This window comes from Antechinus flavipes, chromosome 5, assembly GCF_016432865.1.
Source record: "Antechinus flavipes isolate AdamAnt ecotype Samford, QLD, Australia chromosome 5, AdamAnt_v2, whole genome shotgun sequence".
NCBI classification, from domain to species: domain Eukaryota; kingdom Metazoa; phylum Chordata; class Mammalia; order Dasyuromorphia; family Dasyuridae; genus Antechinus; species Antechinus flavipes.
In genome coordinates this window covers 295,704,084-295,720,998 of record NC_067402.1, presented here as the reverse complement: position 1 = coordinate 295,720,998, position 16,915 = coordinate 295,704,084, and the positions used below count along the sequence as shown (strand labels likewise).

Below are 16,915 nucleotides of genomic sequence, written 5' to 3'. Positions count from 1 at the left end.
TGGGAGGGAGCCTAGAACAGGGGATGTCAGAGCTGGGAGGGGACTTAGAACAGGGAATGTCAGAGCCGGGAGGGAGCCTAGAACAGGGGATGTCAGAGCCGGGAGGGGGCCTAGAACAAGGGATGTCAGAGCCAAAGTGGTCTTAGACACTGTTCCATCGCCTTTTATAAAAGGAAAAGCTGAGGCACCTTGAGAGGAGCTGGCAGGATGAGCTCTCGGCCCCCACCTTTGGGCTCCTCCTTTCAGTCTGGAGCTCGCTCATGGGGGGGAGGGTTTGGTGCTTCCTCCAGCCATGAACGTGCCATTGGGCACTGGGGGGGGGGGGGGCTGTCTCTCCCCTGGCTGGGGAGAGAGCCTGACACCGAGGGCAGGGCTTAACAAATGTGCTTGTGGCTGAGTACAAACGCCGAACGACCCGTGAGTGAGTGCACGAGTGAGTGAGTGCCCCCCAGGCTCCCTCTCCAAGGCCCGATGGCCCGCCTCCTTTGCCTTGGCCGGGGCTCGAGGGAGGGCGGGGGCCGGGTGGAGGTCGGGGGGCTGAGTCCCCGGCACCCCACTTCCCAGTCCGGTCAGCCAAAGGCGTAGTTAGTGAGCGCTGACGTGCGGGGGCCTTCCCGGTGGGCGCGTTCCCCTGTGGGCGCGTTTCCCCGTGGGAGCGTTTCCCCGTGGGAGCGTTCCCCCGTGGGAGCGTTCCCCCGTGGGAGCGTTCCCCCGTGGGCGCATTCCCCCGTGGGCGCGTTCCCCCTGGGCGCGTTCCCCCTGGGCGCATTTCCCCGTGGGCGCGTTTCCCTGTGGGCGCGTTCCCCGTGGGCGCGTTCCCCGTGGGGGCGTTCCCTGTGGGCGCGTTCCCCGTGGGCGCGTTCCCCGGTGGGCGCATTCCCCCTGGGCGCGTTCCCCCTGGGCGCGTTTCCCCGTGGGCGCGTTCCCCCTGGGCGCGTTTCCCTGTGGGCGCGTTCCCCGTGGGCGCGTTCCCCGTGGGCGCGTTTCCCCGGGGGCGCATTTCCCCGTGGGCGCGTTTCCCTGTGGGCGCGTTCCCCGTGGGCGCGTTCCCCGTGGGCGCGTTCCCCGCGGCGCCCATCATCGCTGACAGATTGGCGGGCTCCCTCAGGCCAGGCTCGCGCACTTTGTCTCTGCGGCACTCCACCGGGAGTTAGGATAAGTCCCTTTTCACCCCGCCCGGAGCCAGACCCCCTCCTGGGAAAGCCTCCCGGGGCGCACGCGCCCTGCTCGCCGGTGGGCGGAGCCAGAGGCGGGGGGCGGGGGAAGTAGAGCCCGCCCCCTTCTGACGTTCCCCGGCTGGCCCGAGGCCCCGCGCTGGGGCAGAGCTGAGATTCGAACTCGGACCCCACGAGTACAGAAACGGAGCCTGTCTCCAGGGAACCGATTTCCGGGAATCCCGAGGAGGACCGAGGTTGAGACGGTTCCCACATCGTTTGCAAGGCTGCTGGGGAGCTGGGCCCTCCCCCGTGCTCCCGGGCCTTCCCTTCTGGCCAAGCAGGCCCGCGCTCTCTTTTTACATTGTGGGAAACCGAGGCCCAGGGAGGGGAGGGGAGCAAGGCTCTCTCCCACGAGTGGTGGGTGCTTAGGGCGGGATCCGAACCCGGGCCCCCCTCCCCCCCGAGGGTCGGGGTCCGCGGCAGGACACCCTCGGCAGCAAACGCAGAGCCAGCCGCCCACGGCGGGCCGACCCGTCGCCGAGGAGCTCAAGTGAAAACAGCGCCGGGCGCTCCGGGCTAAGTGGCCCCCGCTCTGGGCAGCGCGGAGCTTTTCTGCCCCCCAGCCTCCCCCCCCCCCAGAGCAAGGGGGGCGTCGCCGGGCCGGGCCGGGCGCCCCTGCTCCCGCCTGTCCCTAGGGGAGCGTTCCCTACCCCGGCGAACTCTCACCTGCTCACTAAGCACCAGGAGGAGGATGTTTCGTAACTGGGGGCGGAGGGAGAGGGGGCAGAACCTTCTCCTAAAACCCAGGATTTTATTTCCTTTTTAAAAAAGCATTTCTCCGAGTGGGGAGTGAGTGAGTTAAGGTGACTGGGTCATCTGTGGCCGGGGGCGGGGGAGGGGGGGGGCGCGCAGCCCTGCGCTAATCTCCGAATCTGGCCAGAAAGCCCGAGTCAAGGAGCTGCTGCCGGGGAAACAATGTCCCTGTATCAGGAAACTTCCTAAAAAAGCTTCCCGGGGTAACCCGAGCTCCTGAAAAGCGATCCCAGTGGCCGCCGGGACAAAGCGCCCCTTCACAGAGCTCGGGCCCTGGGCCGGGCCTTTGTTCCAGCGCGGGGGGGAGGCGGCGGGCGCTCGGAGCCCTGGCGGAATGGAGACCCTGGCCCGAGAGGCTGGGGCCCGAGAGGCTGGGGCCCGAGAGGCTGGGGCCCGAGGAGGCCTTGCCCGAGACTGCAGAGGCGGCCGGAGTCGGGGAGCTCCGAATGCTCGCGGAACGTACGGGAGCAAGGCCAGGGTTTGAAGGCAGAAGACTGGCCGGGGGAAGGCTGGGCTCGGCCTCTCTGGGGCTCAGTTTCCTCACCTGTAAAAACAGGCGTCTGAGATCCCCAGGAAACATGGACGTTCGCATCTTCCAGGAGCTTCCAGGACCCGTTCTGGAACTTCATGTGCCCCCCAGCTCCCAGAGCCCCCGTTCTATTGTGTAAGCCCCCTCCGGGCTCTGACTAACTTAGAACGTTCCATGTTCTAGGAGCCTTCCCGGCCCTGCCCTCCCCTGTTCTACGCCCTCTTAGCCGCTCCCGGCCCTACTATCCCAGGGTCTGGGGCCTCATCTCTGACAGTCTGCTCTCCGACCCTTCTTAGTTCTGACGTTCGCCGTCCAGTTATAGTCACTCATCTCTGCGGTGGGTGTAGAACGTACTTGTAAAAAGTCATTATCCCTTGACAGTGTGGCTGAGCCCCCATAGCGTTCTCTGGCCCCCAAAGATGGCAGCTGCAGCGGCAGGTGGACAGTGAGCTCCAGAGGGGGGATTCCTTCCCTCCCTCCCTCTCTCTCTGTCTCTGCTTTTCTCTCTCTCTTTGTCTCTGTGTCTGTTTTTCTCTGTGTGTGTCTGTCTGTCTCTCAGTCTCCATATCTCTCATTCTCTCTCTCTGTCTCCATGTCTCTCATTCTCTCTCTCTGTCTCCATGTCTCTCATTCTCTCCCTTTCTCTGTCTCCATGTCTCTCATTCTCTCTCTCTCTCTCTGTCTCCATGTCTCTCATTCTCTCCCTTTCTCTGTCTCCATGTCTCTCATTCTCTCCCTTTCTCTGTCTCCATGTCTCTCATTCTCTCCCTTTCTCTGTCTCCATGTCTCTCATTCTCTCTCTCTGTCTCCATGTCTCTCATTCTCTCTCTCTGTCTCCATGTCTCTCATTCTCTCCCTTTCTCTGTCTCCATGTCTCTCATTCTCTCCCTTTCTCTGTCTCCATGTCTCTCATTCTCTCCCTTTCTCTGTCTCTGTCTCTGTTTCTCTGTCCCTCTCTCTGTCTGGATCTCTCTCCTTCTGTGACCTCACCCTCATTTCCCCCTAATTGACCCACGTTCCCTAGGAGATAGCCAGTTTTCCCGCTGCGGGATGCCCCGGGGGCCGGACAGAGAGCCAGGCCCATTCTAGGTACTGAGTGATTATTTGTGGGACTAAAATCTGTGGGCCTCATTTATTCATTCGATAGGGACTTTTCCAGGGCCTTCTGTGTGCAGTGCGAAGGTGCCCAGGTGCCCGCGGCTCAGGGAGCCTCCGTTCCAGGAGGGGGACACGTAAACAATAGAACAGTGACCACTGAATTTCCGCAGCGCTTTCAGTGGGAGCACAGCAGGAGATGGGGAGCCCCGTGGTTTCCTCGGGTGTCTGGGAGGGGTTGTCTCTCCTGCAGTCTCCTGGGAAAATGCCCTTGAATTTGGGTCTGAAGAAAAGGGATTTTGCGCAGACTTCCACTAGATGTCACTCTGTGGCTGTGAAAGCTGCCCGGCAGGTCTGGCCTGAAAGTCCAGGCTTTCCTGCGGGAGAGTCTTGAGAGTGGCCGGAGGTCGTCAGTGGGTGTCAGAAGCTCAGTGAACTCTCTCAGTTCTTCCACCTCCCAATGCCCTGGGCTTTGGGGACTGGAGAGCAGCCAACTGACGGGTCAGGAGAGGGCAGGCAGGATCAGCTCCCAGGTCCTCTGCCTCCAAAGCCAGCTTGTCCCTTCTCCCCAGTCCTAGCATTGGGATTCTCTGGAGAGCCTGCTTGTCCATGCGGCCTCATTGGGGCCTTCTGGGAAAGGGACCCTGCCCTGGGGTTCTATGGTTGTGGAGACTCCAGGGTGTGGAGCGCTTGTCCTGGGCACCAGAGATGGGACTTCCTGGCTGCCAAGCAGCTCCCAGCCACTCTGTACAGTGTCAATGGATTTCCCAGGCTGCATATGGGCTTCTTTTCTGCCGGAAGTCCCCTGACGTTCTTGAGGGGACTAAAGGGACCCAGGGCCCTCAAAGGTGCTGCTGGGGGAACCCAGGCTCTGATGAGGTCCCACTGAGTTGGAAATGCCATGCGGTGAATAGAGCTCCAGGACCAGCGCTCCCAGCCCAGCCCTGCACCCCCTGGCTGGGCAGTCTCGGACTCTCCTTTTTCTGCACCCCAGTTCCCCCTGTAAACGAGAGCACCCGCCACTCCAAAGGGCAGCAGCACAGATTTATTCCCTAAATTTGCTTGACAGTACCCAAAGTTTGGCTCCCAGGGCATGGCTGCTCCCCTCCCCCAATTCCATCTTCTCAGTTGTGAAGGGATTATCATCTGCTTCACAGAGCAGAGAAATCAGGACTTCTTGGAGCCCTGGAGGTCAAAGATGTTTGTGATCAAGTACTTCGGTGCTTAGCCTTGAGAAAAACTACAAACCTCCCGCCCAGTGTCAGGAGCCACCTGGTTCCAGTCTCCTTCTCCAGACTTCACACACGCTGAGCTTCATCCCAACTGGCCACTCCAGCAGTTCAGGAGATAGAAGGTGGGGGGCCTGGCAATGGAAAGAACTGAGTTCAAATACAGCCTGCTGCTTCCTAGCTGTGTGACCCTGGGGACTCCTCTTACTTCTGCCTGCCTCAGTTTCCCCACCTTCAAAATGGGGATAAAAATAACACCAAATGAGATGATATTTGTAAAGTGTTTTGCAAACTATATACAGTTCTCTTCCTCCTCTTCTTCCTATTTCTCCTCCTCCTCCTCCTCCTCCAAATTCATCATTATCTAAATATGATTATTTGGCCTGTGACTCCTCATCTCTTCCCATGCTTGGAATCCTTAGTGCTTCCTCCTCCAGGAAGCCTCCTATCTGTCTAGTGATTAGTGTTCTCTCCTCTCAAATGCTTCTTTGTGTCCCGGATGGACTGGAAGCTCCCTGAGGGCAGTGCCCCACATGCATTTTGTTGTGTCCCCACCACCTAGGACAGAGCAGTAGGGCCTTCCAGGATGGATGAATACAATCCCAAGATCAAGTCAACCCTTTTGAATCTCTTGGTCTCTCTAAATCTTGTCCTGGCACAATGGGATGCTCCCATAGGACATGTGCCAGGGAGGTGACAGCGTGCCAATCTATACCCAACCTCTCCTGCTCCACCGTTGCCAGCCTTCTCCCCCCATTCTTTGTTTATAGTTTGCATTTGTTTCTCTTGGCTTGTTTTGCCTTAAGATTGTATGTTCCTGAAATTGTGGGCTAGTTTATCTCCCTGTGTTCTGGCACACAGATGCTGATTGAAGAATGATTTGGGTTCGATTTCTCCCACTGTCCCTCACTTCCTTGCAGCAAGACCCGCCCCTCTCTGGGCCTCAGTTTCCTCCTCTGTAAAAGGCAGGGCTTGGATCGGATGAGCTGGAAGACCCCCTTGGAGCATGTCAAACATGCCTAAGTGGGGGGAGAGCTGAGGAGTTAAGTGAAACAAGTCCAGCCACCCACTCGGCTTAGGGCTACCTCCCACATCTAGAGAGGCTGAGAAGCCTCATTCAAAAGGCTTTTATTTCAGTCAATCAATCAATCACAGGCTCTGGACCGAGTGAGAAATCCCCGGGAGTGCCAGTTGCCGGGAATTGGATTGGGATTGGCTGAGGAGCCAGTCGTGCCCCTAGGGATCGTCTGTAAGACATCAATTAAGTGATATTATTCCAAAGCCCCAGTGGAGGAACTCTGGTGGAGAAGCTGACTGGGAGTGTGGGGGCGGGGAGAAGAAGCACTGGCCCTGGCCCTAGGTCTCCCTCTTTCCCTTACTGTTGGCTAGAGGACCTGGTGAGCTTTGAAGGGTCCAGAAGATTTGGGGTTTCCCAGCAACAGCAGCAGCAGCAGCAGCAGCAGCAGCACAGGATGTGATTTGGAAGGCAAATTCATGCCTTTGCAAAGAAGCCCTTTATACCTAAGGGGAGCCAGAGAGAGCCTTCCACAAAGTGGAGAAAGGAACCATCCACTGCCCCTCTGTCGTGTGTGCTTTCTACTCCTTCCCCCGGACTCTCTACCCTGGGGAGATGTGCCCAAACTTGGGGAGGGGGTATGTCCTATAGCAGCCCTTCTTACTGAATCACTTTAGTAAATGCCCCTTTCTAAAAATGGATAGTCTAGCTGACCCATAATGGGGGCAGGAAGCACACTCACACTGGTAGGGCTTGAGCCATAGCACTAGAAAAAACAAAGCCCGCTTCCCTCCACTTCTCAGAACCACCCTTAGAAGCCCAAGGAGATTTAGCTCTGGGCCCCTGAATTGTCAGAGAAAGGAGGGGCTGGAGAGTAAACCGAAATCATGAGCTACACAACAATGTTCACTCTTAAACACAGGGGTCCCTGATTAACATGATCAAACACAGGGGCCCCTGATTCCCGGCCCCAAGCACAGGGGCCCCTGATTCCCAACCTCAAACACAGGGGCCCCTGATTCCCAGCCCCAACCTGGAGGACAATATTTGTCTCAGGGGTAATGAGTCAAGATGCATGTGTAGGGAAGAGCAGGGCAGGCTGAAGGAGAAGGCAGTGAGTATTTGATGGAGCACTCAACTCCCTTAGATGAGGAGGAAGAGGAAGAGGAAGAGGAGGGGGAGAAAGAGGGGAACTAGAATAGAAGGAATAGGAGGAAAAGGGAAAGGAGGAGGAAGAGGAGTTCTAGGAGGAGATTAGGAAGAAGAGGAGGGGGAGGAGGAAGAGGAGAGGAGGAGGAAAAGAGGAGGAAGAGAGAAGCGAACAGAGTTCTGGAGGAGGGTTCCGCCGAGAGGAGGGTGGAGATAGGAAGCATCCCAGGTGTAGAGAAAGCTGTGGGCTCCAGCTCCCGGGTAGAGAGGGGACAAGCCGGCTGTCTCTGAGGGAGCTACTGCAGGAGGGACCAGGAAAGGCGCAGGCACGCGCTCCAGCCCCTTCCCCACACCTGGCTGCTCCCCTGCCCGGCTCTTCCCAGGAGGGAGAAGCAGTCTCCGCTTAAGTCATGACCACACTGACTCCTCCAGCCAGAGCCGGAAGGGATCTGGGAGCTCTCTGTGTCCCCCTCCTTGCTTTCCATAGGAAACTGAGGCCCAGGACGGGAAGGAGCAGCGGAAGTGGGCGGAGACCCGCGTCTCCGGCCCGGAGCTGCGGCTGTCCGCGGCCCAGGGCCTCTGGGAACTGAGCGCAGACATCTCCCAGCTGCGCGGGGCGAGGTCTCGCCCTCCGGGCGTCTGGCCGAGCCACCTGCCTCCTCACCCGGAGCAGGGAGGAAGACACGGCAGTTTGGTTGGTTGGTTGTTTTTTCTTCCCAGTTACATACAAGAACAATTTTTAAAATCTATTTTATTTTTTAATTTTTAAGATTTTGAGCTCCAAAGTCTCCCTTTCCCTCCAGGAGTAGACAAACAATCGGCTCTAGGTGATACTCGGGATACCCGGGGAGGGAGAGCGAAGAAAGGGCAGAAGAGTCCTGGTTTCCATTTCCAGCCTACACCTCCCTTCCTCGGGGCTTCTAGGGACTGCCGGCTCTTTTGGCCAAGGCCACATCCTGCCCCTTCTCTGGGCGCTGGGGACCCCACGGATCACTCCCCTTCTCTGGGCGACCCCACGGATCACTCCCCTTCTCTGGGCGCTGGGGACCCCACGGATCACTCTTCTATCCCTCCACGATCTTTCTAAATCTCGCCCAGCACAAGGAGCAGCTCTTTGCTACTTAAAACATGCCCAAGTCTCCCCCAGCTTTCTTTCCCCACCCGGGAGCGGCTACTGTGCGCATCTGCCCGATCCTTTTCAGGACGGCCGCCCAGGTGGAGCCTCGGGGGCTGGGGGCTTCGCCCGTCCCGGGGCTGTTCGGGAAGGATGCTGCTTTCTCTGGAGAGCCGGCGGCACCTCGAGTCCCATCTGTCCTTTCGTGCGGGGAGTAATTTATTCGACTAGAATGAGTGAACCCCGCCCCCCTCCTTCTAGTCCTTGGATCCCCAACAGGTGAAGGGGTCAAAGGTCCGCCACAGAGGGTAAAATTTTTTCTGTGATCCACAACCCAACCTATTCCACCGCTTCATTCCAATGAACGAAATAAATACGTTAGTGATGGATTTGGAAGGCTCTGGGAGAAAGAGCGCTGGTTACCGAGCGAGAGGGTTCAAATCTCATTCACCGGCAACTCAACTTGTCATTCCTCAGTTGCCGCCTTTTAAAAGGAAGGAGAGGGAGAAAGAATGGGGGGGGGGGGTGGAAGGAAGAGAAGGGAGTGGAAGGAAGGGAGGAAGGTAGAAAGGAAGAGAGGGAGGAAGAAAGGAACGGAGGGAGGGAGGGAGGAGGAAGAAAAGAAGGGAGGGAGGGAGGGAGGGAGGGAGGAGGAAGAGAGGGAGGGAGGAAGGGAGGGAGGAAGAAAAGAAGGGAGGAGGGAGGGAGGGAGAGAGGAAGAGAGGGAGGGAGGGAGGGAGGAAGAGAGGGAGGGGGGAGGGAGGGAGGGAGGAAGAAAAGAAGGGAGGGAGGGAGGGAGGGAGGAAGAAAAGAAGGGAGGGAGGGAGGGAGGGAGGAGGAAGAAAAGAAGGGAGGGAGGGAGGAAGGGAGGGAGGAAGAAGAGAGGAAGGGAGGAAGAGAGGGAGGGAGGGAGGGAGGAAGAAAGGAAGGAGGAAGGGAGGGAGGAAAGAACAGAGTCCGACACCTCCGCGGCCCCAGGCCTCAGGGTCCCACGAGCATGTGCCCAGCCCTCGGCTGCTTCCCGCGGGAGCTGCTGGTGCCTGAGCTGGCCTGGGGACCGCCCAGCGCACACAGCCCGGGCTACCTGCCGCCCGACCTTCCCTAGAGGCTTCCAAGCTTCCTGGGAGGGGTCCAGCCACATGCGAAGCACAGTCTCGAGAGGGGGCGGGGCTGAGGAGCTTTAGCGTCCTTCAGAGGGCGGGACTCCAGAAACTCAATACTGCGGATTCGGCGCTTAGGCCGTTGGGGCGGGGCCCGAACTGCGGGCCCGTGCAAGGGGCGAAGACGAGGGAGCAGATTGGCTGGTGCTCGCGAGGCTGAAAAGGCGGGACGGGAAAGGAGGCCGTCGAGGATTGGCGGCGGAGATCTTGAGGGTGGGATTCAAACCTAGAAGGATGCGGCGTGGGAAGAAGAGCGAGATGCTTGATTGGAAGAAAGTTCGTTGGGGCGGGACACGAGCCGCCCAGGAGGCGGGCCCTAAGTCAGAAACGTGCAGCGGATTGGAGAGAAGGCCCTTGTGGGGCGGTTTCCTGAGCACAGGGACCGCCCTTCCGCGAAAGATGGCGGCACCCAGTGAGATATCGGGGCGAACAGGGTTCAGCTCCGGGCCGGTGCAGGCGTCGCTGGAGGGGCTGGAAACAGACGACGAGCCGGAAAAGCAGCTGGAACGGCTGCACGAGATCATGGAACTGCTCCGCGAACAGCAGCACCGGTAACGGAGGGTCCGACAGGAGGGGAAACGTGTCAGGGAGCTACAGAGAGGGGGAGGGGGACGGCGGCCCGGGGCCCGGAGGCTTGGAGCCAGGAACCGCGCAGTGCCCTAGGCCCCTCCCAGCTCGGACGCCACCTGTTAATAAGCTGCCTCCAGCCCTGACAGCCCCCGTTCTAAGCTCCCTCCCCTCTCTGACCTCCCCTGTTCTAAGCTCCCTCCCAGCTCTGACACCCCCTGTTCTAAGCTCCCTCCCAGCTCTGACACCCCCTGTTCTAAGCTCCCTCCCAGCTCTGACACCTTCTGTTCTAAGCTCCCTCCCAGCCCTGACACCTCCTGTTCTAAGCTCCCTCCCAGCCCCGACATTCCCTGTTCTAAGCTCCCTCCCAGCCCTGACATCCCCTGTTCTAAGCCCCCTCCCCACTCTGACATCCCCTGTTCTAAGCTCCCTCCCAGCTCTGACACCCCCTGTTCTAAGCTCCCTCCCAGCTCTGACACCCCCTGTTCTAAGCTCCCTCCCAGCTCTGACATCCCCTGTTCTAAGCTCCCTCCCAGCTCTGACCCCCCTGTTCTAAGCTCCCTCCCAGCTCTGACATCCCCTGTTCTAAGCTCCCTCCCAGCCCTGACACCCCCTGTTCTAAGCTCCCTCCCAGCTCTGACACCCCCTGTTCTAAGCTCTCTCCCAGCTCTGACATCCCCTGTTCTAAGCTCCCTCCCAGCTCTGACACCCCCTGTTCTAAGCTCCCTCCCAGCCCTGACATCCCCTGTTCTAAGCTCCCTCCCAGCTCTGACACCCCCTGTTCTAAGCTCCCTCCCAGCTCTGGCATCCCCTGTTCTAAGCTCCCTCCCAGCCCTGACACCCCCTGTTCTAAGCTCCCTCCCAGCTCTGACACCCCCTGTTCTAAGCTCCCTCCCAGCCCTGACGTTCCCTGTTCTAAGCTCCCTCCCAGCCCTGACATCCCCCGTTCTAAGTTCCCTCCCAGCTCTGACACCTTCTGTTCTAAGCTCCCTCCTGGCCCTGACATCCCCTGTTCTAAGCTCCCTCCCAGCCCTGACATCCCCTGTTCTAAGCTCCCTCCCAGCCCTGACATCCCCTGTTCTGAGCTCCCTCCCAGCTCTGACACCTCTGTTCTAAGCTCCCTCCCGGCTCTGACATCCCCTGTACTAAGTTCCCTCCCAGCTCTGACACCTTCTGTTCTAAGCTCCCTCCCAGCCCTGACACCCCCCGTTCTAAGCTCCCTCCCAGCCCTGACGTTCCCTGTTCTAAGCTCCCTCCCAGCTCTGACACCCCCTGTTCTAAGCTCCCTCCAGCCCTGACGTTCCCTATTCTAAGCTCCCCCCAGCCCTGACATCCCCTGTTCTAAGCTCCCTCCCAGCCCTGACATCCCCCGTTCTAAGCTCCCTCCCAGCCTGACACCTCTGTTCTAAGCTCCCTCCAGCCCCGACATTCCCTGTTCTAAGCTCCCTCCCAGCCCTGACATCCCCCGTTCTAAGCTCCTCCCAGCCCTGACACCTCCTGTTCTAAGCTCCCTCCCAGCCTGACACCTCCTGTTCTAAGCTCCCTCCCAGCCTGACACCTCCTGTTCTAAGCTCCCTCCCAGCCCCGACATTCCTGTTCTAAGCTCCCTCCCAGCCCCGACATCCCCTGTTCTAAGCTCCCTCCCAGCCCTGACACCCCCGTTCTAAGCTCCCTCCCAGCCCTGACACCCCGTTCTAAGCTCCCTCCCAGCCCTGACGTTCCCTATTCTAAGCTCCCTCCCAGCTCTGACACCCCCTGTTCTAAGCTCCCTCTCAGCCCTGACGTTCCCTATTCTAAGCTCCCCCCAGCCCTGACATCCCCTGTTCTAAGCTCCCTCCCAGCCCTGACATCCCCCGTTCTAAGCTCCCTCCCAGCCCTGACACCTCCTGTTCTAAGCTCCCTCCCAGCCCCGACATTCCCTGTTCTAAGCTCCCTCCCAGCTCTGACATCCCCCGTTCTAAGCTCCCTCCCAGCCCTGACATCCCCTGTTCTAAGCCCCCTCCCAGCCCTGACACCTCCTGTTCTAAGCTCCCTCCCAGCCTGACACCTCTGTTCTAAGCTCCTCCCAGCCCCGACATTCCCTGTTCTAAGCTCCCTCCCAGCCCCGACATTCCCTGTTCTAAGCTCCCTCCCAGCCCTGACACCTCCTGTTCTAAGCTCCCTCCCAGCCCTGACACCCCCGTTCTAAGCTCCCTCCCAGCCCCGACATTCCCTGTTCTCAGCTTCCCAGTAGCGAGTTCTTGTGCTGACTGGAATGAAATGAAGATGATTGGACCTGCTGGCATTTGTTATTCCTTATTTGTTATTGTTATTGCCATTAATTGTCCCTCTAGAATTCCTGGGTCTGGGATGGTTCCCTTCCCCATGGCTGGCTCTGGGTCCTGCTTTCCCCTTGTCCCATGCGATGGGAGCCTCAGTTTCTCCTTTTTCCAAGGACAGTTCCCCCGCCTTTGCCCTCCTGAGTGCTGTGCATTGCTCAGGAGAGGGGGCCAGGCTCTCCCTCTCCCTGAGCCCATCCTGGCGCTGTCTCTGCTCTCACCATTAGGCACCATCCATTTTTGCCTTGGAGCAGGGAAGTGACCTTATGAGCTCACCAGGAGATGGGCTGGGGCAGGGGCAGGGGCTGGCCCTTCTCCTTCACCGGTTGGGAGAGCTCCTAGGGGGGATGGCAGCGTGAGCAGCTGTGCGCTGCATAGGAGATCCTTCCAAACGCTCTTTTCTTCCCCTCCCTCCCCTCAGGACTTTGTCTCCAGCTCCCCACTTTGACCCCTGAACTGTGAGGTGACATGCCCCGGAAGCTGGGCTTGAACACTGGGGAGGGAGGGACGAAAGCTTTGCCGTCTAACCGCTGTGCCACACTACTTCTGTTTGGCTGTCATTTCCCAATTGAATGGGAATTGGCTTCATTTTGACAGGGATGGTCGATTCTATTGTTCTCTCTGTTGTTTCATCAATTATTTTATCAGCTGGCTCAGATTTATTAAAATTTTTATTCAGATTTTTAATATCCAAAGACTAGAATTCTGCCATAATAGGCCTGGAATTAAACTAAACACAAAGAGATTTCTCTGGCTACTGTAGTGGCATCCCCAGCCCACGGGCCTGGCGCTGGCTTGCAGAGGTGTGAGCAGGGTAGTCCCTGCCTTCAAGGGGATGACAGCCCTCCCAGGCAACACACCTTCAAACACCTATCGGAAGTTGTTCCGAGGTGACTTGGAGAGGGGGGGTGAAGACAGGGTGCTAGCCGGGGGGCAAGGGTTGGGCTGCAGAGAAAACTAGGCATTCTGAGAAGTGGATGCAAAGGGGAGGTGCTTTCTGGCAATGGGAGAGTTAAGGCACAAAAGTGGTGAGTGGGAGAGTGTGTGAAAGCCAGAGCCAGTAGCTCTTCAAATAAGCACGTGGTTGTGATGTGTAATAAAGTGAGAAAACCAGCCCATGGCCTCCCAAGGCAGCCATTGCTACTGCAGCATGATGTAAGTGTGAGGGAAATTTTGGATGGATGAATGGATGGATGCATGATAGGGAAATGATGGTTGGTTGGATGGATAGATGATGGAAGAATTGGTGGAAAGATGGGTGAGTAGATGATAGAAGGCTGGATGGATAGATAATGGAAGGCTGGAAGAATAAATGATACATGGAAGGATGCATGGGTAGATGATGGATGGAAGGATGCATGGGTACATGATGGAAGACTGGATGGATAGATGATAGACAAGAAGATGAATAGATGAGAGCTGGAAGGATAGGTGATAGATGGATGGATGAATAGATAATGGAAGGCTGGATGGATAGATAATGGATAGATAGAAAGACGGGTGGATAGATGATGGATGGAAGGCTGGATGGATAGATGATAGATGGATGGATGGATAGATAATGGAAGGCTGGAAGAATAAATGGTGCATGGAAGGATGCATGGGTAGATGATGGAAGGATCGGTGGAAGGATGGGTGAGTAGATGATGGAAGACTGGATGGATACATGATAGACAAGAAGATGGATGAATAGATGACAGATGGAAGACTAGATGGATAGATGATGGATAGATGGATAGATAATGGAAGGCTGGATGGATAGATAATGGGTGGATGATGGTGGAAGGCTAGATGGATAGATGATAGGCAGGAAGATGGATGAATAGATGACAGATGGAATGGTAGATGGATAGATGATAGATGGATGAATGAATAAATAGTGGAAGGCTGGATGGATAGATCGTAGACAGGAAGATGGATAGAAGGATAGATGGATAGATGATGAATAGGTGGATGGATGGATAGATAATGAAAGGCTGGATGGATAGATGATAGACAGGAAGATGGATGAATAGATGAGAGATGGAAGGATAGATGGATAGATGATGGATAGGTGGATGGATGGATAGATAATGAAAGGCTGGCTGGACAGATGATAGAATGGATGAATAGATGACAGATGGAAGGATAGATAGACAGATGATAGATAGATGGGTGGATGAATAGATAATGGAAGGCTGGATGGATAGATAATGGGTGGATGATGGTGGAAAGCTAGATGGATAGATGATAGACAGGAAGATGGATGAATAGCTGACAGATGGAAAGATAGATGGATAGATAATAGATGGATGGATGAATAGATAGTGGAAGGCTGGATGGATAGATGATAGACAGGAAGATGGATGAATAGATGAGAGATGGAAGGGGATAGATGGATAGATGATGGATAGGTGGATGGATGGATAGATAATGAAAGGCTGGCTGGACAGATGATAGAATGGATGAATAGATGACAGATGGAAGGATGGAAAGATAGGTGATGGATGAATGAAAGATTAGATAGATGATGGATGGATAGATGAATAAATAGTGGAAGGCTGGATGGATAGATGATAGACAAGAAGATGGATGAATAGATGACAGATGGAAGGATAAATGAATAGATGATAGGTAGATGGATGGATGGATAGATAATGGAAGGCTGGATGGATAGATGATGGATGGATGGATAGATGATAGACAGGAAGATGGATAGAAGGATAGATGGATAGATAATAGATGGATGGATGAATAGATGAGAGAGTGAAGGATAGATGGATAGATGATGGATAGGTGGATAGATGGATAGATAATGAAAGGCTGGCTGGACAGATGATAGAATGGATGAATAGATGACAGATGGAAGGATGGAAAGATAGGTGATGGATGAATGAAAGATTAGATAGATGATGGATGGATAGATGAATAAATAGTGGAAGGCTGGATGGATAGATGATAGACAAGAAGATGGATGAATAGATGACAGATGGAAGGATAAATGAATAGATGATAGGTAGATGGATGGATGGATAGATAATGGAAGGCTGGATGGATTAGATGACGGGTGGATAGATGATGGTGGAAGGCTGGATGGATAGATGATAGACAGGAAGATGGATGAATAGATGAGAGAGTGAAGGATAGATGGATAGATGATGGATAGGTGGATGGATGGATAGATAATGAAAGGCTGGCTGGACAGATGATAGAATAGATGAATAGATGACAGATGGAAGGATGGAAAGATAGGTGATGGATGAATGAAAGATTAGATAGATGATGGATGGATAGATGAATAAATAGTGGAAGGCTGGATGGATAGATGATAGACAAGAAGATGGATGAATAGATGACAGATGGAAGGATAAATGAATAGATGATAGGTAGATGGATGGATGGATAGATAATGGAAGGCTGGCTAGACAGATGATAGAATAGATGAATAGATGACAGATGGAAGGATGGAAAGATAGGTGATGGATGAATGAAAGATTAGATAGATGATGGATGGATGGATACATGGATGGATAGAACATTTATTAAGTGCTTTTGGTAGGCTGGACACTGCTCTGCCCCCAAACTTGTCTCTGTATTTCACCCAGGACTCAGCCAGAACCGCTGTCATTCCTTTTCTAGTTGACAACTTTTGAGTTCCCTGAGGGCAGCTGTTGTGGGCCTGGCAGCTTCCCTTCTCTGGGCTGGTGGTTGCTGTCCCTCAGCTGCTCCTGTAAAGGCCCCTGGTGCAGCTCTCAGGACAGGCCCCAGCAGGGTGATGTGGGAGAGTGCTGGGAGGGGAGGTTCCCAGGGTGGGAGAGAAGAGAGCACTTTGTTGTGGAATGGCAGTCGTGGGTGGCCTGTGCCGGGAGGTGCCCTATGGGCCACCTGGGGATGAAGGGGTAAGGATGCTTCGTCTCTGTCACAGAGGCCTTGAGCTCCCAGGTAGCTGGGCACTGCTTCTAGTGCCTCTGTCGGAGGTGGGGAGGGGGCAGGGGCAGTCCTGCTATCACACACACACACACACACACACAGCCACCTTTCTCTTCCCCTTGTGTTTTTGGGCCTATCCTCGGCGAGGGAGGTGTTATTTGCTGTCTGCAGTGGAGCCCCAGGAAGCCCCAGCGTGCCTGCCCAGAACTCCTCTGTCTGTAGCAGGGAGGGATATGGAGGCCTCTGTTTGGGAGCTCAGCTGTGGTTCTGGGCTCCTGTTTTCTCCCAAGTAAAACAATCTCCCCATCTGAAAATCAGCTGTAAGAGGAGACAAGGTTGTTCAGTGCATTGTCCCTGGCGATGAGCACCGGGGCGCCGGCCTCCCCTCATTTTCATCTCGGCCAGACAGGGCTCTTCTCTATTTCCCAGGGCCTGGCGGAGTCAGGTGTGTAAAGGGGGGTCGCTGGCTGAGACGGAGCCGGAAGAAATGGCAGCGAGGTCGGGGGAGGCCGGCGAGATTGTGCCCTGGGGAATATCAGTTCTTCTGATGGGCTGGGCCTCCCCGCCCTTGTCCATTGAAGCCTGTGGGGTCAAGACACCTGGGCATTCTGATTGCTGCGATGGCTGAGTATCTTCTTCCCCCATTCCTGACGCTGAATTCGAGAGCTCCGTATTCCCAGGCCCCCTCAGAGCCCTGCGCGGGGCTCTCTGCAGGCCCTTTTCTAACCTCTCTGGCTGTTTGACCTCTTGGGTCCGGTGTGCCATCGAGACCTGCTCCTCAGCAGAGGCAGCTGGGACAGATCGGATCAGACTGGGGGATAGGCAGGGCCACGGGAAGCTGCCCACCGTGAGCTTTGGAT

The 16,915-nt window shown here is 56.0% G+C and overlaps 1 protein-coding gene across 1 annotated transcript in view; it reads left to right on the top strand.

Annotated features, from left to right (window-relative positions):
* Positions 1-9,401: 9,401 nt before the first annotated feature.
* ATXN10 (ataxin 10) overlaps positions 9,402-16,915 on the top strand; it is a 69,189-nt gene continuing 61,675 nt past the window's right edge. The window contains exon 1 of the mRNA XM_051962874.1: positions 9,402-9,812. Within this exon, the coding sequence (XP_051818834.1) occupies positions 9,496-9,812 (317 nt within the window). The 5' untranslated portion in view covers positions 9,402-9,495. The remainder of the gene's footprint in view (positions 9,813-16,915) is intronic.